The sequence below is a fragment of the Heterocephalus glaber genome, unplaced genomic scaffold (genome assembly GCF_053883595.1).
Source record: "Heterocephalus glaber isolate CG9 unplaced genomic scaffold, H.glaber_assembly_v1.0 deba00001564, whole genome shotgun sequence".
In the NCBI taxonomy this organism is placed as follows: Eukaryota; Metazoa; Chordata; class Mammalia; order Rodentia; family Bathyergidae; genus Heterocephalus; species Heterocephalus glaber.
The window spans coordinates 17796230-17818174 of record NW_028258351.1 but is presented as its reverse complement, the minus strand read 5'-3'; the positions used below and the strand labels follow the sequence as shown (position 1 = coordinate 17818174).

Genomic DNA, 21945 nt, shown 5'->3' with positions numbered 1-21945 from the left:
AGTATGAGGCAGATTACTTCTTTTATTTTTGGTACCAGGGATTGAACTCTGGTGTGCTTGCAAGGCAGGCAGTGGAACCACTGAACTAAAATCCCCGGCCCCAGATTAATTATTTCTTGAGGGAGAAAGGAAGTAGACGGAGGAGAGGGACTTGTTTGAGCACCTCTTCATTGAGCCAATAACTGAAAAGGAAGAGAATACAGAAGGGAGGTTGAAACCCTCATCAATTCCCTATTATCCACCACAACCAGTAATAACTGAACTCTTAAATCCTTCTAAAGACTCATTTTCCAGTTTTCCTTAATGTCTAAAATAGACTCTCAAGCTGGGCATGGTGGCACACGCCTGTAATCCCAGTACTCTGGGGGCTAAGGCAGGAGAATGCCACGAGTTCAAGGCCAGCCTGGACTACACAACTAGACCCTGTTTCAAACAAACAGACAGACAGGCAGACACAGACACACACACATACACACACACACACGCACGCACAAACCCCTAATAAATAAAGCATACTCTCCACTCTGAGTCCTCCCTCTTATGTTCTGGAACTCTATCAGACCCGTCTATTCTTATTCCACTCTGTGAAGTATCCGTATTTTGAAGTTTTTTTATGGGAATGAAGCACAGTAGGGAGGAAATCAAGTAGGCTCCAGAAGCAGAGGGGAGGGAAAGCAAGAAAGATATTTATGTAAGGAAGGAGGGGTGGTTATAACTCACTCTTCCTAGGTCTCTAAGCCAGAAGGATGTCTGAATCTGAATCAATCTCTCTCTCCCCTCTCCCTCCATCTCTCCTTCCCTCCCTCACAGATACATGCAGAGGCAGAAACAAGTTAGGACGTGACCCATCCATGAACATAAATACCTTTCTCTTCAGAAACACGGTACACATGGATTGTGTGGGGCAGGGGGCCTGCACCACACACACACACACACACACACACACACACACACACACACACACACACACACACACACACACACACACACACACACACACAGATGGACAGACCACAGGACACTGCCAGCCTGCAGTGTGAGGCTGGGGATCTCCCCTTTCTTCCACAAGCTGGTCTGGCTGTCTCCATGCTTCAGCTCCCCACAGACCTGCCAGCCTCAGACAGGGCCCTCAGCTGACAGCTTGACCCGTCTAGAGGTCTTCACAGATGGAGAGGCCTACAGGAGATGGTGGCAGACACTCAGACACACAGAGGGAACTAGATGAGGGGTTTTAGAGTAGAAAGGGTGTGCAGAGTAGAAAGTCAGGCAGTAGGGGAGGGAGGGGGAGAAGGAAAAGAGGGGACCAGAAATCAAGCAGCCTGGTGCTGGTTCTAAAATGGCCACAGGCAAGGCAAGGACAGATGGTCCCTTTCTGATGCTGAGCCAGGGAAGTGGGAAAAGGGAAAAGGAAAAAATAAATACCATCACAGTCAGGAATTTAAAAATAAACTGAAAAACCAAAAAGATAAACAGCTTGCTTCTGAGGCTCCGTCTGCCTCCAGAGCCTTCTAAGGGAAAATAGAGAGCTGCAGGCCTCAGGGGCCAACCCCTAGCCCCCTGTCTGGAGACCGCTGAAGGTCTTTCTAGTAGTCTCCCTGTTCCTTGCAAAGTCTTCTAGGCAGCCAAGGTGGTGTTTTCCCCCAAGCCTCCTTCACCAAAGTCCCACCCGAAGTAAGTAAGGTCTTAGCTTTTAAAATGTTATAAACCGTCAGAGCAGTCTGTATCTGTCTCCTCCACAAGAATCAGTTTCCATCAGTGGTGAGCAGAATGATTTTATCACCTCAAGTCTGCTGCCACCATCCAACTGCACAGTACTTTACCACCCACAGTCTTTCAGCTGTTACCTAGTTGCACCTCAAACCTGCAGAGGAGTTGAGCAGGAATTATTAACCCATTTCACAGGTGAGAAAACCAAGTGTCTGACAAATGTTTGTCTAAGATGAAGTAGGAACTCAAACTTGTGTAGTCTTCTGAGGTACCAACACCACTGCCTGCCTTGGCTTTGTCCACTAGATTCTACTTGCCATCGGTGGGCCAAAGAGATTCTTCTCCAGGCTCAGATGTGACTGTCTGAGCCTGTATACTGATTGTCCCAGACACGGTTTACCTGAAGCCTCACCCATGCCTCTCTTGGGTCCTTTTGTCCTTCCTGGTGGGGACAGGGAAGGGGCATGGGTTGGTTCTGCATGCTTCTACATTTCTTTCTGTTCCACTGTGCCATACCCTTTTTCTCACCTTCGGTCTCTCTTCACTCTCCCAAGTTTGTCCCTCACCTCCTCTTTACCTAAATGCTTCATACCCAGCCCCCTGGAACCCAATAAACATCGCCACCTCCCCAGGTGTATCCTCTGCTCCCACAGCACACTGTACTGTCCCTTTCACGACACCAAGTATATTTTTTGTGATTCTGTTTGTCTTTCTCCTCTGCTAGACTAATAAGTTTTTGGACACAGAGCCACACTCAATACTTGTCTGTTGAATGAATGTAGAAATAGAATGTGTCATCTAGAAAAATCTTCCTTTTTTTTTTTTTGGTTGAGACAGAGTCTTACTATGTAGTTCAGGCTGCCTTGAACTCACTATGCAGCCCAGGCTGGCCTCAAACTCACAGCAATTCTGCCTCAGCCTGCTGGGATTACAGGCATGTACCACCACACCCAGCTAATCTTCCTTGTTTTTTAAGGCAGTGATTTCTAACACTAGTTTGGGGTTATCACCATCCTTTCAAAATGACCCTTGAATATTCACTTAAATACATAAAGACAATTATTAAAAATAAATCCATTTCTGTCATGTGAATTGGCACCCCATAATTATGCTTGGTAAATAAGTATTTAACAGAAAGTGGCCTTTTTCTTAAAGGAGGGAACTCCTATATGGTCAGCAAAACCCAAACATGAACACTGATAAGCACCCAAAAATCAAAAGAGATAACAGGGCAGGAAGAGATGAAGGGAAGGCTTCCTAGATGAGAACAGAATTAAAGAAGTTGGAAGAGGTTGAGATTGGTCGGATAGGCACAAGAAAGATGCATCTCAGAGGACAGCCGATCAGAAGGCTCAAAAGTATAAGAGGCTAACTTGGGCAGATCTTAGCTGAAGCAGAAAGGAAGCCAGGAGTTTAGCGAGATCCAATGATAGGGAATGGTTAGTATTTTTAGTGAACCAAGAATCAGAAGACCTGGGGGATGGTTCTGATTCACGTAATTCATGTAATTCAGGCAAATGGCAAATCATTTAACCTCTCATGCCCTCTTTTATCTACTCAATCCTATCTCACGAGAATTCATGGATGTAAAAACATTCTGAAATTCATAAAGTGCTACAAATTTATATAGTTGTGAGGAAATCAGCTCTCACTGGGTGTGGTAGCATATGCCAGTAATCCCAACACCGTGGGAGGCTGAGGCAGGAGGATTGCAAACTTGAGCTCAGTTTGGGTAAATTAGAGATTTAGTGAGGCCCTGTCTCGAAAATAAAAAAAATAAAGAAAGGGCTATGGATGTAGCTCAATGCAAAGGCCCTCAGTTTAATCCTTAGGGTGTGTGTGTGGGGGGGGATCAGCTCTCATTGGCAAGAGATAATTTACTAAGACTGTGGCATCACGGGGATTTAGGGTGAAGAGTGGCAGCTGAGGAAAAAAGAAACAAGATCTGTGGCCTTGGAGGCAGTGCTAAAAGGGGCAGGGAGGAAGGTCAGTCCCTGGGAGGCAGAAACCAGGGGGAAAAAAGAGAGGGCAGAGAGTCTGGAAGAAGGAGGAGGCAGACAGGATGATGCCAGACCCATTCAGGCTGGCAGATCCCAAGCTAGCGGAGGAGGACAACTCTCGAAATCAGAGGTTAGATAATAATAAGGCTTCTCCCTGCTGGTTTTCAACTGTAGCACAAACAAATCATTATACCTCATTGGCAACCTCCTACTGTTGGAGTCAGATGTCCATAAATCCAAGGGAGGAGTCTGAGGAAACTTCAGGAACAAGAAAACCTGTGCCTTGTCCATCCCTATACTGCTTCTACTTCCAGAAGTCCAATAGGATGCCATGAGAGACCAGGAGATAATGAAGAGAGAACCTAGAAGAACGCAGGGGCCTGCAAAGCTGAGTCGGCTGGAAGAGCAGGTAGAGGGTGGGGCTAACAGGGAGGGGAGGAAGGACTATCTGAATCATACAGACTTAAAGGAAGGCCAGGGTTACTCTCCACAGGGTGGAGACCAGATACTGTCTTGCTCCACCAAGAACCAACTCAGAATAAATTACAGCTGAAGAGACATAGGTGAGAAAGGAGGAGGAACTTCCAGACCAGCAGGATGGAGCAAGCATGTTCACTCAACTTTTCATGAGGTCTGTCTCTCCTCTTTTTCCTAAGAAACTTTCTCTGACTCCTTTTACACCAACTCTAAGGGCCTGGTGAACCAGTTCATACATTCGCCCAATAAATAATGAGTGCTTGCTATGTGCCAGGTACTGCCAAATACTAGAATGTAGCAGACAATGAACAAAAATATAAATTATTTCTTTCCTTCATGGGGCTTATAGTCTAGTCAAACAAGCAGACATTAAAGGAAGATGCAATTACACAACTGAAAATCTGAAGAAAAAGTGCTGAATACTATCAGAAAGATTAAAGGGAGGCATGATGAAGGGAGGGCAGGAAAGACCTAAGGAAGTGCTATTTCAACTGAGACCACAGGACATGTGGGAATTAACCAAGCAAAGGCCAACTGGTAGGAAGGGCAAGGGCTCTAAAGCAGGAAAGGGGCATAAATCTTCAGGCACTGGGAGAAGCCAAGCATCCTAAACTACCTAGCCCATAATCTGTGACTTTGATATTACACATATACAAATGGTTGTACAAATGTTTTGTCTCTCACACCCCAAGTATATCCCCATCAGAATATCCCCAATGGTGAGGCACAGAGTCTCCCATTGGGTGGGTCCAGGGCTTTCACACAAAATGCCATGGGCCAGAGCAACTGCCCGGTGATTGCCAGAATTCCTGATTCAGGAGCAGAACAAACATGAGTTCCCTGTTCTCATGTAAGATTTTCAAGGCACTCTCTTCTAGTGATGCTAGAAAACTTCTAGGACATGGCAGAGGATCTAGGATAAGGAAAGGGAGCCAGGCTCACAGAATTCCAGGCCAACACCTGGGGCTGTGATTCACCATAGCCATTAAGATTGAAATCAACAGACTGGGTAGTTTTCTCTTTCTTAAACAAAACACTAAGGCAGGAGGAGAAGAATGCTAACAGAACCCCAGGAGACACCCTTTCTGGGCACTTTCTTCTATAAGACAAGAAGGCAGCTATCACCTCTCTAATGAGCATTTACCAGGCTCAGCACTTCCCATCACTTTTATTTAATCCTCTCAACAGCCCTATTGGGTGGATCTTGCTATCCTCATTTTACAAAGGATTAAAAAATGAAGTATGGTGTGTTGATTACTTGCCAAAGATCAGATGGCAAGTGGCAGAAATGGCCAAGTCTCTCCAAGACCTATGCTGTTAGTGGTTCCCTCTATTCCAGATCCCTCCCTATCCTCAAAATCCAAGTAAAATTCCCTGTCTTTCCAAGTCAACCCTTAGTCATGACTACTCTTATTCTCAGCCCTAACAGACTCAGGAAGCAGAGTCTGAAGTGTACATATTCTGAAGGTCATCTTCCCTTTACTGTGTCCTTCCAACAGATGTTCAGCCCCTTGGCCACATTCCAACACATCTACCCTGAGATCTCTACCCAGTGAGTGCTGATGACTCTCCTGGCACAGCTCTGAGACTCTGGCCCACCCAGGCTCCGCCTCCACCCCATATCATTCTCTCCACTCCTCCTTTGCCCAGCTTAACACAATCACCACCTCATATGAGCACTTTTCCTTGGATAGAGACTACTTCATATCCCACATCTAATCTAAACAGCACACCACATAGTAGGCACTGAAAGAGTTGAAGGAAGGAAGGAAGGAAGGAAGGAAGGAAGGAAGGAAGGAAAAAGATTCCTGGGTCTGGAGGATCTTCAGGATTGTCTGCTCCTGCAGTTCTCAGCAGGAAATTGGGATCAGCTCCCTGGGAAAGCCACATACCAGGAACCCACCCTGGGTCAACTGAATCACCCCAGAGGCAAGGCTTGGGTATGTGGAGCTTTCAAAGGCTGCCGGGTGACCCTGATTGAGCTTCTGAGTAAGAGCTACTGAGTTCTCCTGTTTTGCAGGAGAGAAAATCAAGTCCCAGAGAGATGTAAGCTAGAAATGGAACAGAAACTAGAACCAGGTCTCCCTGCTCCTAATGCCAAGCTCACTCCATGGATTATGTTGCTGAACAGTGCCTCTGTCAGCAAGTCTCCAACTGGGAGTCTCTAAAGCATTTTACCCAAGGAGGTCCTGAAGCCAGGGCAAGGGGTCTGGGCAATTGCAAGGCATTCACGGTTAACTGTGAAACATATCTAATCAGCAAAGACTGCACCTGGGATCCCAGGATGACCATTACACGTAAGCACTTTGTTTCTAGGGAGGACAATCCAGCAGAGTAACTAGGCACCTGAGTACTGGGAGTTAGCTCTAGCTCCAGGACCTTGGTTTATTGCTAGCACCTTTTAAAATGTGAGATGGCCTGCTGCACAAGCGCAAGAACCCGGGTTCGATCCCCCATACCAAAAAAAAAAAAGACTAAAATGTGAGATGGCCTGTAGATGCTCTGCTTTAACACAAGCACTTAAGTACTAGTGAAAGTGATGATAACAACATCCAGGCTGTGCATAATGCCAGACTACAGGATAACGCCCCAGGAAGATAGTTTCTAGGAGTCAGCAACTGGAACATTCCTGTATTCAAACTTTGAACATTAGGATTGAATAGATTAGGCTCAGTCCAAGGAAAACAATCAACCTCAACTGATACCCGGATCAAACTAAGGAAAGAACAAAACAAAAACAGGCTTCAAATTACAGAGAGGAACTGTGCTGAGAAGGGCCATTCAGTATTGGGCAGCCCTGGAAAGTGATGATGAATATATGTAGCCTCCTCTAAAGTCATGCACAGAAGACAGAGAAAAAGGCCTTATGAGTCCACTAGCTTTCCCTCAATCCATGGTTTGTGATACTAGCAACGAAATGCAAAGGTCTCTGGTGCTGCAGGCTTTTGCTTAGTCATCTTAGGGACACAGCCCTGACTGGTGCACCCTAAGATACCACCAAATCTACCACCTAAAAGCCTCTATCAACTGTACTTTGATCTCCAAGACAAGGAGCTCTCTTCTCGAATCTTCCTAGTTCACTTAAATACAAAGCCCATCTCTCCTTCCTTTTCCCCTCTTCCTTTCTGAAATCCAAAGAAAAAAATCACAAATAATGTGGCCTGGGAAAAGCCATTAAAGTGATCACCTCTGCTCTAAGATATTCAACTCACTTCTAGGTCATACTCTGGGTCTGTGGGATGTGAACACCATGGAGGGATAGAGCTGACCTGGCTTCAAAATGTCCTTTAAACATGTGTCCCCTCACACACAAATGTAGAAAGTTGTTAAATTTTATTCTTCATCTCCTAAATGACCTTCTCTCTAACTTCCTTTAGCACCTAGACCCCAGAGCCCAGGATGAGATGAAGTAAGATGTTGGGAGCAATCAAGATGATGGCTATAAGTACAACTACAAAACCAGAAAGCAACATATAGGTGGAAGCTGAATATGGAAAAGAAATCCTTACTTTCTCACCGCCCAATCCTCTTGTAATTCTGTGTAGCCATTTCAAAACCCCTTTCAGAGGTCTATCACCTTGTATTAGAGCCAGAAGGGAGGGCAGTGTTCTGAGCTGGCTGGTGACACACAGACTCCTTGACAGTTCACCTTACCTAACGGGACAAATATTAGGCACCTGCTATGTCTGGCCCTCTCCTCAACTCAGCACACACAAAAAGGAATAGGATGTACAATGGTGGTTGCCAGGGGCTCGGGGAGCAGGGAACAGAGAATTAGTGCTTAATGGGTACAGAGATTCAGTTGAGAAAGATAAAGTTCCAAAGATAAATGATGGTGATGATAGCACAACAGTGTGAATATACTTAATGCTACAGAACTGTACACTTTAAAATGGTTAGTTCTAATGTTAAGTATATTTAATCATAATAAAAAAGATTTTTATTAAAAGAAGTGGGAGGAAATGAGACAGGCTTCCTCTCCTCTCTCTGAAGAAGAGGACTTCTTTTGAATTATTCAACTCTCATTCCTGCAGACTAAATCTTCTAAATTCTTTTGCATGTCCTTCTCTTCCTGTCATTGGAGTACTCTGGCAGCCCAACACCCAGAAATTTCCATCAGTTCTGGGCATGGACCCCACAGAGCTTTGTATTCCCAACATGTACCCACCAATGTCAACCAACTGGCAGTTTCCAAAGGTTCAGGTTAAAAATCTCTTATTCCTTCCCACCCTCAACAAGTCCCAGCTATACAATTAAGGTCTATCCCTTACTAAGACACAGATGTAGACCACATGCTCCTGGAGGGCAGAAAACGTTTCTCAAACAGGCTGTCTCTAATCCATGAAATGGGCCATATTCCAAGTCTCCAAGTACTTTACAAAGAAACATTATGCACAGTGTTCTAGCCCACAAAGCCTTTTTACCATAGGTCACAGAAATATCACACATTTATAATTAAAACAAGCAGAAAACGGTACTGGTTGCACATAGTCTAGCATGCTGGCTACAAACTGCCCTCTTGCTCACACTCCCGGCCACCTGAGTACCCGCCTTGAGCAGGATAGAGGTGAACAGAAGCTCAGGTTCTGAGTGAGTCAGACCTGAGCCCAAATGTGAGCCCTGGCACTTAGAGGCTGTCCAACCTCAAGCAAGTTACCTAATTTCCAAGTCACTTCTTGATTTTTCTCATGTTAAAAATGAGGATAATCATCCACCTCAAAGGGTTATTGTGAGGAATAATGAGATTACATAAGGGAGGAACCTACTGTACAGTAAGTGTTCCTCGTTGTTCTTATTCTAGCCCCTAAACCCTTCTGAAATGAATGCCCATTAAAATATAAATGACTCATATCAAAGCAATCTTTGTTCCAAGCTGGAAGCAGAAAAAGGGCTTACAAGAAAGGACTGAAGGGACAGAGAATCACAGACTCCTGGTGCACACACTGCCTGTTTCCAAGCCTACTTTGATATGTGGACTTAAGGTAGTTTCCCCCATGAGGAATGACTCTGTTAAGGGTAGCGGGACTTCTCCAAATTCAGCTAGGCAGGGTCTGGTGCCTGTCCATTTCTACTTTTATAACGCAAATCTGGAGAGTGAGGCAGAAGGCAGCTCTCCTACACAGCTTCAGCTCCTTACTCAGCCCAGCCACTCCTCTGACCCCAAAGAATACATGGGGCAACATGTATTCTACCCTCTCCTTGCTCCCCTGCAATCTGAGTGATGACACTCATTCTTTACCTGTCTTCAAGGTGACAACCACAGTATGAAAGGGCACCAGAGAAGAGGCAAATGGGCTGGCCCCCTCTCAAGCACTGCATCCACATTCCTACCTCTGCCTTATGGCTTTGGCCTACCATGTCCAATTGTTTTCCTGAAGACTCTTTCCTGGACCACTCAGAATTAAAAGCCCAAGTACTTACTACATACTTCAACCACTTTCTTACAAATGTGCCTTGAAAGAAAGAGTGGGTGGGTGGTGAAGAGAGAATATGAAAATCTTCCTTACAGTCTGGCTTGGAGCCTACCCATTTTACCTTCAGAGGTGTGCTGGCAGACAAATAAAAGCTGTTAGTCTAAGAGATATGTGCCATGTGCAAAAGTAATGTAGAGTCTATATTCTCTTTCCACCCAGAAAGAAGTAAACAAGGAGATGTACGTCACAGAAACCTGTCTAGTCCTTCCCTTGAACTTCCCCATATCCATAACAAGTTCAAGAGGGCTATGGTGGCAATCTGGGCAGAAAAACAATTTTTCAATGCATTGTCCTCAAGACTACTGGATGGTTAACATCCCACATACTAAGTGTCACTAGTGCTCCCAAGGCATGTTGATAGCTAAACCTCCTTCCTCAACATTTCCAAACACCCTCAGAGGGCACTGTCATCCTGGCCGAGAAACACTGAGTACATATTTATATTGTGTCCCACAGGGCCTACCACATAGTAGGATTGAACTTAGTCGGAAAGGACCAGTCACAAGAACACACATTCAGATCCCTATTGCTGAACCCTTACCATGTATTCAACATTTTTATAGGCACAGTAAGGGATCAAAAGGAAATATGAATCACGTTGGGTCTTTTTTTGGTACCAGGGATCGAACTCAGGACCTTGTGCTTGCGAGGCAGGCAGCGGAACCACTGAGCTAAATCCCCGGCCCTGGATCAGTTTTTATACATAAAGATGTGGTAGGAAAAATAAGGACCATAGGAATATATTATTCAATATAAAGCAATATGTAATCAAATTAAATCAAATAGTCTACGAGAAAGTAGAAAAGTAATCAGTTAAGGCCTAGGATGGCCAGAGGGCACTTTGTGGAAAAAACCAGAAGTTGAGGTGGCTCTTGAAGGAGACAGAATTTAAGGATTATAGCAGAACCTCCAGCTGTTTCCATGGACATTAGTCCACGGAAAACTCCTCTCAACCCATGGTTCCGGGAGTGATTCAGCAACCCAAGCCCTTCAAATCCCATCCTCAAATGGTTCTTGGTAGAAGAAAATGAGAGAAATTTTCCATTTTCCCTCAGAAGCACAACCAATATCAGGCCTGGTTTAGGGAAGTCTTTCATCCCAAAGGCATGATGAAGGTGCCCAAGACAGAACCAGAAGCTTTCACTGCCACATGAGCTTAGCCATAGATGCTAAGTGCCAGAGTTTCCAGGTGTGACTACAGAAACTCCCTACTTTGCCTGTTACTTCTGACCCTGACAATCTCCTGCTGTGGGACTGAACCTTCTCAGGTGTTTCTGAGGTTTTAGCTACTTTCTCTGTTAAAGGTTGCTGGCTTCATCCCCCAACAACCATCACCAGTTTTCCAGGCAAATAGTCCCCATTTCCTCCATTCATTTCCCTCCAGCCTCTCAGGCTCCTCCCACAGACTGTGCCACCAACCTGGTTTCTCACATCCCATCCCACCCTTTTCTACTCCACCATCACTTTGACAAGCAGGCTGCTCCTGGAGTCTGACTCCTCCAAGAAGCCCAAGACTTGTGGCTTCTCCAACCATTTCACTTCAAACATGCAAAATCAGTAACACTCCCCCTACACACCCTACTCATCCTTTACTTGCACACAATGTAAATTGAGAGTCTCATCTATTTATAACCAGTATCTATCTAATGTTAGGAAGAATCCCACTTCCCACAGACCACAAGACAGAATCCTAAGCTGGGCCGACTTCCTGCGAAACTTAACCATCTTCTAAACCTTGCCACTAGTCAGGGTAGTAATGTTGTGATATATCCTTCTCCCTCATACAACAACTCCAAAGGACAAGTAACTCACTCAACCCCTGCAGAATCACATGTGAGTCCACAGATCCAGTACTCACAGAGGGTTACAGTCATGTGCCTTTTCCATGTATTTGCCCTTACCTTTTGAAATGTTTTTCCTTCCTAGATCTTAGGATCACCTAAGTTCAGATGTTCAAGGTCAGCCTGGGCAACATAGCAAGATCCCACCTCCAAAAAGGAAAAAGGGGGAGGAAAGGGAGAGGGGGAAGGAGAAGGAAAGGAAGAGGGCCCTAGTTCACAAAGATTCTGCCCCCCTTCCTTTTTAGTACTGGACTTTGAAGCCAAGCCCTTTGCACTGAGTTATATTCCTGACCCTATTTTATAATTTTTTAAGTTTCAGACAGTCTCACTAAGCTGCCCAGGCTGGGTTTGAATTTTCAACCCTTCTGCCTCAGCCTCCCAGAGTGCTGCGATTAAAGGCACGTACTATCATGCCTGGCTGCAGAGGTGTATCTAGGGTCGATTACTCCCAGAGCTATGATTAAACAGTTTAGTATACACTACTGGGCACAAGATTACATCCTTCCCATAAAATCCAGAATCTAGTTCTCAACAGTAGACTGACAAATGCTCAGTGTCTTGACTGATGCAGTAAAGGTTAGTACTACTGATAATTGTGTCTGATGTAACTTTGTCTAAAGACAGAAAGGTCTAGCAAGCAGACTCTCAGATGGCTTCTGGAGATGCTCTCCAGTTCCAGTACTGGGTATGTTGTTGGGTTAAGAGGTTACTACATTCCTTAAACACCTACTCTAGAATGCAATCTTACTGGGAGCAGTTGCAGTACTTTCTGCCATCCTGCCCCCTAAGTGACAAATAAGGATGCTCTACACAGTCCAAGCTTAGGCCACAGTTCACAGCTCAAAGGAATGAAGGGGAGATTTGAAGTCAGGATCCTATACTGCACTGTGTTAGCTGAGCTCCTGAAGCAAAAGTGAGGGAATAGACAAGCTGGCTTTCTTGCTGACTCTCTCTCTGTTAACTGTAAAAATCTCACTTTCCTAAAGAACTCCTTTTCCCTTCATACACGGTTAAGGGGTATGGCAATCCCTCTTAACCACAGTATAAACGGTGATGGTGACCCTCCATTTGGGGAATGGCTAAACACCTAGTTTCAGCAAAGTTCTCTGTAATCTTCCTTCTGTCACTTTGCAAAGCAGCATTTCACTTTATTCCAAATGTCATAAGCTCCCAAATGCCCCCTCCCTCAACATGCAGTTCTCCAGGAAAAAAGTCACTAAACACCCTTACTTCTGCTGCAGGAGGTCAGTCTTCCCATTCTCCTGCCTTCAGCATCTGTCATCAAAAGTTGGACAGCTAGCACATCAGAACACAGCAGCAGTCCCACATTGCTCAGCAGCCCTGAAATATATGCCCAAAGCTGCCAGCTTTCCAAGTGGTGCTGGCTCCACAGGCACATGAAAAGAGAAGGAAGGGGAAGCGACTTCTCCAAAGAACAGACACAACACAAAATCATTTGAAAAAAATTTTTCTATTAACAACTACCACCTAGCAACAAGCCCATCTTGAATGTGCTCTATAATATTATTTCACCAACAATGAGCCCAGCTCCAGTTTCAAGGATACTGAAGCCTAAAACTTATAGCAACTTAGACAATAGAGAGAACCTGTTTGATTTATGGAGTGGGTCAACCAAAAGGAGCAATGCAAAAGGAAAGCAGTCAGCCTGGGGTGTTTCCCTCCTTTTCCCATCTACTTCCACTCATACTTATCCTTTGTGAGAAGCCAAGCATTCCAAGTCAGAAGATGCTTCTGGAATATAACCAGGCTTGGACACAGAGAAAGGAGCTTTAAAAAAAGAGGCCCAAATTTTCTCTTGAATACCCTAGCTTTATTTCAAGGGTCATCACTCAGATGGAGGCTTCCAGAACCTTTTACAAGATAAAATCTGATTCCAAAAGCATCTGAGAAGATAGTTTTAATCATGTATGAAGGGAAGAAGCCCAACAAGCTTTACATTTACTGATTATCTCTAAGCAAGCACTGTACTAAGAACTCTGTTACTATAACATGCACTTATTCAACACACATCTGAGACTCCACTATGTGCAAAACACTGATCTAGGAACTGGGGATATGAAAATGAACAAATACTCAAAATCCTACCTTTCACTAAATTTATACTTCATTTTATTTTTGTGGTGCTGGAGATTGAACACATGCTAAGCAGGCACCCTACCAATGAGCTACACCCCCAGCTGGAGTCTACATTTAGTTATGGTTGACAGAAATAAATTTATGTCAGATGGTAATAAATACTATGAAGAAAGATAAAGCAGACTAAGGGAGCACTACATAAAATTTTACATAAAATTCCGCCACCTGCCTTGCAAGCACAAGGTCTCGAGTTTGATCCCCAGTACCAAAAAAAATTTTTTTTTACATAAAAATAAAGCAAGGGCCAGGTGTGGTGAAGCACCTGCAACCCCAGCACCCAAGCTGGGCATGGTGGTACACACCTGTAACCATGAATTTGAGTTTGATTGGGGCCAGCCTGGGCTACATAGTGAGTTCAAGACCAGCCTGAACTATATAGTCCTACCCTGTCTCAAGAAAAAAAAAAAAAAGGGCCGGGGATTTAGCTTAGTGGTTCTGTTGCCTGCCTCACAATTGCAAGGACCTGAGTTCCATCCCTGGTGCCAAAAAAAAAAAGTTAAGGCCAGGGATTTAGCTCAGTGGTTCCACAGCCTGCCCTGTAAGCGCAAGGACCTAAGTTCGACCCCTGGTACCAAAAACAAACAAACAAACAAAAAACAACAACAAAAAAAAAAAAAAAAAAAGAAAAGGAAAAAAAAAATTCTAGCAGCCAGGAGGATGAAGTAGGAAGATTGCTACAAATTCAAAGGCCAGCCTGGATTATACAGAGACTGTCTCAATATACAAAAAAATGAACAAACAATAAAAGCCAGAGAGGAAGTACTATTTTAGATACAGTTGTCTTGGAAGACATAACTGATAACAATAGTAAGGGCTACCACATATATATGCAGTACTTCATTTAATCCTCGGCAACTCTAACTTCAATACTTTCACCATCCCCACTTTGCAGATGAGAAGATGGAGCCTGGTGTGGTGTCACACACCTGTAATCCCAGCACTCAGGAGGACTGCTATGAGGCCAGTCTGAACTACACAGCGAGATCCTGTCTCAAAAAACAAACAAAAAAAAAGAAGAAGAGGCAATGGAACTTAGAGAGGTAAGGATCTTTGTGGAGTCTGTAGTTCGGGTAAGTAAGGTCAGAGGGGACCAAGGTCCAGATTATATTGGCCAGGGCTTGAATTCTCAGGGATCCAACTCCAGACCCCATGCTTCTCCTAACACATCATGCTACCATGTTAATAGAGACCTACAGCCTCAAAGAAGTCAAATGTAACTATGGTCACAAAGTGGCGGGTCCATCTAGCCCCCACATACATGGCTAAAAGATTAACGAAATCCAATATTCCCAAATATCAGACTATTACTCTCATCACCAGCTGAAAGTCAAACCATATGTTGAAACAAGAAGAGAGACACCTTGGGCTCTTTAAGGCCAGCTAATAAATGTTGAATATGTTCCCCTCCTATCTCCTACCCCAAGATGATATAACACTAAGACAAGATGATACAGTATTAAATAAAGAGAGACATGCTTTGCTGCTAATTCTCCAGGTTAAAATTTCTCTCTGGAACACATGCAAGGAAAGACTGAGCTTTACAGCCACACCAGCTCTCTGAGGTGAAGAGGAGGGGACAGACAAAGATCAGTAGCAAGGAGAAAAGAAGCCCTCTCCAGTCCCATTTCAGAGAAAGTACAGCTCTCCCTCAAGCCCCAGAGTACCTGGATGGTAAATGGGAATATGAAACCCTTTCTTCAGAAGCATAAGGAAGGACAGACAAAAGCAGAGGGAACCGACCCCCACCTCTGGAAGGGAGGGAATACAGAAAAAGGCAGGAGGTAATTGAAGAAGGCTAAAATTGCTTCAAGCAGGGAAGTCCAAAAGAGAAACACCATATCCAAGGTCAAAGGGTATTTACAGAATTACTGAAAATCCCAGGTTGAGGCTCCAAGCCAAGGTACAAGAAGCTAAAAGACAAACCCAGGCAGAGTCCCACAAGGTTCAAATCAAAGGTCACTGTTTGGACCCACCCATTTTATAATTGTATTTCACAGCCAGGGCAATTGTGGCCAGTTAATGAACAATCAAGTAGGAGGAGAAGGTGAAGAGTCACCTCAGAGTGGAGCATATTAAGGGACTTTTACTCACAGCCTGGATTTCCATCTTATAACCCAACTAACTTGAGCACCCTAATTTAAACGCTAAACTGACCTCCAAAAGCCTGCAGACTCTCTTCCCATCGACACACAACAGAGCAACTGAATGCTGTCTCCCTCATCAGTAACTTATTACCTCTTCTCCAGCAAGTCAGGTCTCATAGCCCAACACTGCACCAAACAAATTATGACCTGAATGGCAAGAAAAAACTGTGTCATCTAGAGAAACCCAATTAACAACATGACTTTGCTCTCTTCTATTCCTCTCTTCCCTCCCTTCATATCCGGGGCACCTGTGTAGCTGACCGCCTTTTCCCACAACTGGCCATGTTCCTTAACTCAAAAGCCAGACAGTGTGAATAGGGGCCTCCTGAGAAGCCAACCTAGAGGTGGGCAACTGCTCTCCCTTCACCATGGCCTGCTGAGAAAGCTGGAAGGACACAGGACCCACTCACTGAGTAACAACATCCTGGAGGGTTCACCTTGAAAGCACCAAGTTGCCCTTAAGCCAAAGCTTCCTCCAGAAAACATAAATGCTGCTAGAAGCTCCTAAAGTAAGTGCCCCACGTGGGACAATAAATGGCTATTTTAAAGAAATTCGTGCTGCAGTTGCTTTCTCTTAACCCCTTTCCTAATTAGCTCCTCCCTTGAGAGCTCTCCAGTGCCTCCACCTCCACTGCTTCTCCCAATCCGACTGACCACTTGCAGCATGCGTTTTTTGTGTGTACATGTATGTAAACATCCTCTTCCCAGTCCGTGCTAGAGTTTCTTAAGGAAATAAATGCTTCCCCTCCTCCCCCAGAGCACTTGTCTGTCCTCCCAGCCCTGCACTGCTACCGAGTTGATAATGTAATATTCAGAGACCCCGAGACCGGAAATGCCTGAGTCTGGACTGCTGCACTTGAAACCGGAGAAAGGGGATAGGGAAAACTGAACGTGGGATTGAGGGAGACCGTGGGAGGTATGGGGTGGAATGGGGAGGCTGAAAAGCTGACCCGGGAAGAGTTGCAATTCAGGGGTGGGCGAGGAAGAGAAAAGGATGAGTAGGAGGTTGTCAAGGCAGTTGAAAGTCAAAATTCGGGGAGCCAGGAGAGAGTGGGGGGAGATACAAGTAAGGAAAAGGGCGAGAAGAGGGCCACGAAGGGGTGAGGGGCCACAATAAAAATAAATATTCTGCAGATGATAAGGGAACCTAGGTTTAGGCAAACCAGAGATGACCCTCAAATACCTTGGAGGAAGAGGGTACCGAGCCCCAAAGTAAAAGCTGGGGTGGTAGGGAAATGTGGGGGCGGTACACCACAGGGTGGAGACTGAATTGGCTCCCAGAATCTGCAGCGAGTGGAGCGAGGAGAGCAGAGGGCGGGGACCCAGCAACGGCGAGAGCCTGGGGAAGGGGCAGGGATCGCCGAGGGAAGCGGGGCTGGTAGAAGGGGGCGCCCCGGAAGCACGTGAAGCGTGCAGCCCCAAGCTCCCTCCCCTGCGGCGAGGGCTGGAACCAGAGCTACAGTGGGGGAAGGCGCGCTCACCCGCAGGGCGGACAGGTCGATGTCGTCCAGGCTGCGGGCGGGGGCCGGGTCGCCCATGGCCTCCGCGGTGAACCGAGCCACGGGGCCGCTCACGCTCCGGCTCGGTTATTCCACTGCTGCTGTCGCCGCTTCTCCCCCATCGGGGGAACCTGAGGGTGGACTCCACCGCGCCTCCCCCAGGAGAAGGAGGAAGAAGGTGGGCCGGCAGGAGGACCGACCCACGACTGACAGAAGCTGTAGCCCCGGAGTCTGCAACCCAAGCCTCGCGGCTCTCCAGCGCAGGCGCAGAGCGGCGGTGCCCAGGAGGATGGAAGAGCGAACGTGACGCGAGCGCGCCGAGTTCCCCCTCCCCCTAGGCGCCGACACCTGCGCGCAGGCGCAGGAGAGCCAGCGAAAGGCGCGCTCCTGGAGCGAGAGACCGCGCGAGCCGGGCTAGAAAGAAGTGGGCGCCGGCCGAGGCGGGCAAGCGGCGCGCCCACCAGCTGGCGCGCGTGCGCATAAGCGTTTCCTTCACTTTCCCTATTTTTTGCCCTCTCTCTCCTCTATTACCCTCTTAGCTCTCCTTTGAGAGCCTTTCCTTCTCTCTCCCATCGTTTTTCGTGTGCCCAGCTGCCAATCAAGCTACCCACCTCTCTATTTGCGGGGGAAGGGAGGCGGGACTCAACCCCCTCTATTACTAGGGGGGTTGTTATGGTAACTCCCCACGCGAGGACTGGGTGGCCCCTAGATAGGACGGGCTGTCCACCTACCCAATTGTCATGGCAACAGTGGAGCCGTTGAAGGAGGGGCCTTTCTGTGAGAACTTGGCTAGAGAATCCACGTGGGAGTTGGGTAGGGGAAGAGGGACTGGTTGCCTCAGGGAGGCCCTTTACTCCTTTCCCTAGCTGGAATAGGGAGTGTCGAGGGGATCTCAAATCTCAGGGTAGGGAAACCTACTGCAGACCTTTATGTCTTAACAGGTGTTCTGCACAAAGGAACTGTTTGGGGAGTTATTCCCTGGCTGATCATTGGAATGGAGCAAGGCGGAAAGGAACAGGAAACTATCCAATCACTTCAGATCCTGCTCTGGTCACCTTAGATCTAGTGATGTTGGCACAGCACCCCAGCCATTAGGCTCACTGGAGACTAGGTAATGCTATGTAAGAACTGAATCCTCGGGCCAGGTGTGGCAGTGCATGCCTATAATCCCAACATTCAGGAGGCTGTGAGGCAGAAGGATTGTGGTGAATTCGAGGCCAGCCTGAACTACACAGTGAGACCCTATCTCAAAAAAAAAAAAAAAAAAAAAAAAACGACCAGCTTGTACTACACAGCAAGCAAGACCTTATCTCAAAAAGCAAAACAAAACAAAAACCAGAGTCCCCTGCCACTGCCTGATGTGCTGTGTGACCTTGAGCAAGTGGATTTGCTTCTCTGAGCATTTCTTTCACTGTGAGGTTAGAAGTCTGTGTGAGCTCAAGATCTCTTCCAGCACTAACACTGTCTGTGAAAGATTATCAGCATATAAACATCACTTTGGAGAGTTTGAATGAAAGGTCTTTGGAAAAGAGCTGAATGCCCTTCTTTCTGGACCCTTAGTACATGTGGATGCACATCCAGTTTCCCTCTCCTCACTTACCTTGTCATTGTCTTTTCCAAGCCACAATCCCATTTACCTCCATTACTCTTCCCATGACCTCATCAAGTCAATTCTTCATACCTAAAGTCATTTTTATAAAATTCAAATCTGACATAACTCTCATGTGTAAAACCTTTTGGTGGCTCCCACTGTCCTCTGGATAGTCTGAAGTGTGGTATCTAAGTCTCCAAGCCTGGTGTGGTGGCACATGCCTGTAATCCCAGCACTCAGGAGGCTGAGCCATGATTGCCATGAATTCAAGGCCAGCTTGGACTACAAAGTGAGTTCAAGGCCAACCTGAGCTACATAGCAAGACCTTGTCCAAAAAAAAAAAAAAAAAAGTCTCCCAAGATTCTCCTTGCTTCTTCTACTTTATTTTTCAATATTCCACTTCTCCCAACAACATCTACCCTCATTATCCTTTGCTTTTCCCACATATCTAAATCACTTCCTCTATGAAGCCTTCCTTGAACCACTGAGTTCGGTTTTAGTTGTCTGCCTTAAGTTCTTGGTAACAACATTTAACACTTTAAATTGTAAATGTAACTGGAAATATGTTAAATCTACCAAAAAGCAGAAACAATATTTAATGATGTCAGTCTTGTACAGCATGTGATCTGGCACCCCATAGAGGTTCAGGAAGGCTTATGTTGAATGAAGGCCTCTATTATCTGGGTAGGCACTATAGTAGTTCAAGGCCAAGACCACTTGTAGTCCTACCTCAGGAAGCTGAGGTAAGAGGACTGCAAGTTTGCCAGGCTGAACAATTTAGCAAGACTCTGTCTCAAAATTAAATAAAGGCTTGAGGGTGTACCTCATCAGAGCACTTGCCTAGCATTCTCGAGGCCCTGGGTCCAATCCTCATTACCAAAAAACTATTGGATAGTAATAAAAACATAAGTGTTAAAGTGAATGCTTTATATAAATCCTAACCTCTCAGGCTCAATTTTAATAATCTTTAAAATAAAGATAAAAATAGGTTAGAATAAAATACAATTATGTACATAAAACACTTGGCATGTACCGGGCACCCAATAAATTTACTAATGCCTGACTCACAGAATGTTTAATACTAAATGAATAAATGAGTAAATTAGGATCACGAAGATAAATGGCCACCTATATGCCTCAAGAGGCAATGTAATGCCAGGCTTGGTGGCACACCAACTTCCCAACTCTGGGAATTTGAGGCAGAATGTTCATTGGAAATTCAAGCCCAGTTTGGGCAACTTAGTGAGGTCCTGTCTAAAAAGGGGAAGGGAGATGTAGCTCAATGTGAAGGGCCTGGATTCAATCCCCAGTGACAATAAAAGAGAGGGAATGTAAGGGGGTGGGAGACAGAATAGAACTGATTTCATGCTTGTAATTATTAAAGCTGGAGTATAGATACACGAAGATTTATTAACCTATTCTCTACTTTTTTGTATATTTTTGAAGTTGTCTATGATAAAATCTTAAAGAGATAATAGGCAGAAGGAGTCCTAGACTAGGCATTAAGAAAAGTTAGACTATTAAAGACAAGGGCCGGGGATTTAGCGCAGTGGTTCTGCCGCCTGCCTCATAAGTGGAAGGTCCCGAGTTCAATCCCTGGTACCAAAAAAAAAAAAAAAGAAGAAGAAGACAAGGTGGGTGGGAGGTGTAGCTTAGTGGTAGAACATGTGCTTAGCATGCTACAAAGTCCTAAGTTTATTCCCAGCAGAAAACAATAAGACTATAGGACCACTGGAAAATGAATTAACTCTGAACAGATCTGTCATCCTCAGGGCCTAATACTGCCAACCTTGCAAGGCTGGACTCTTAATCAGTTATGCGTCTAGAGTCTTTGTGTGTGTGTGTGTGTGTGTGTGTGTGTGTGTGTGTGTGTGTGTGAATCCAGGGTCTCTAGTAAATGCTCTATCACAGTTACACCCCTAACCCTCTGGAGCCAATTTTTATCCTAAATCTTGATCTCCTCTTTACTTTTCTTCCCTGCACTGTGGTTGATCTCCAATCAAGCAACTCCAAGTCAGGCATATGTATGCATGCCTATAACCCAGCACTCATGGAAACAGAGGCAGGAGGATCAAACTTTTGAGCCCAGGCTGACCAACTTAGCAAGACTCTGTCTCAAAATAAAAGATAAAAATGGGCCGGGGATTTAGCTCAGTGGTTTTGCTGCCTGATGCACAAGCGCAAGGACCCGAGTTCGATTTCCCAGTACAAAAAAAAAAAAAAAAAAAGATAAAAAGGACCAGGTCTGGTATCATGCCTGTAATCCCAATACTAAGGAGGCTGAAGCAGGAGGATCATGTTCCAGTCCAGCCTGGGCTACATAGCGAAACCCTGTCTCATAAAAACAAAACAAAAACCAAAAAGGACTGAGCTACTGATGTAGCTAAATTTGAAGGCCCTAAATTCAACACCCCCACACACACACACAGCCCAGCAAGATAGTGAGAGCCCTGAGGCAGCTGCCTCCACCCCACTCCACAATTTAGGAGGTAGTGGTCCCCTTAGGGAAAGAGGCACTTAGTGGTGACAATGAAGCTAATTAACAGAATGCCAATTAGTTCCTGAAGACTGCTGTGTGTAGGAGCGGAATTTGTGGCTCCCAGAAAAGATAAGAAGGCTGGACTGAAAGGAATGGGTGGGGCAGAGCAACCTAGTCCCCTCTGTTCACCCCATCACCCACCCAGCACATCCCTCTTTCCAGAATCCTTCCTGAGCTCCTCACTCTACTCTGGGCTTCTTGCCTCTGTGGCCAATTCTGAGTTGGGTGAGAGAGACTAGGGGCATGAAGGGTATGAGCTAGTAAATGTGCTCAAAATATTTCAGACATACAATGTTATGAGTATATATGTATGTGTGTGTGTGTGTATATGTATATATAATAATCCACACACCCACTGCTCAGCTTAAAAAATGTTAACAAGTGAGCTGAAACGCTCTCTCCCTCCTGAGAGATAACCAGCCTCAATTGGGTGTATGTGTGATGCTCTTTCAGACTGTGCCATATATTCTATCTCTTCCCTCTGGAGCAGTGCTAATAGAACCTTGTTCGATGATA

At 45.5% G+C, this 21945-nt stretch overlaps 1 protein-coding gene and 1 long non-coding RNA gene across 15 annotated transcripts in view; one reads left to right on the top strand and one right to left on the bottom strand.

Annotated features, from left to right (window-relative positions):
- The window catches only part of Mink1 (misshapen like kinase 1), a 52966-nt gene extending 35254 nt beyond the window's left edge, over nucleotides 1–17712 (bottom strand). For 11 of the 14 annotated variants that reach the window (XM_004857289.4, XM_087191685.1, XM_087191686.1 and 8 more), the window contains exon 1: nucleotides 17282–17567. In XM_004857289.4, the coding sequence (XP_004857346.1) occupies nucleotides 17282–17338 (57 nt within the window). In that variant the 5' untranslated portion in view covers nucleotides 17339–17567. Of the gene's footprint in view, nucleotides 1–17281 lie in introns of all 14 variants that reach the window. The other 3 variants (XM_004857290.4, XM_087191688.1, XM_087191691.1) reach the window with 3 other exon arrangements.
- On the top strand, nucleotides 3990–16228 carry LOC147823887 (uncharacterized). The gene is made up of 3 exons (XR_015443211.1): nucleotides 3990–4116; nucleotides 14549–14696; nucleotides 16057–16228. It is a non-coding gene; the product is annotated as an uncharacterized LOC147823887 (long non-coding RNA).
- Nucleotides 17713–21945: the final 4233 nt, after the last annotated feature.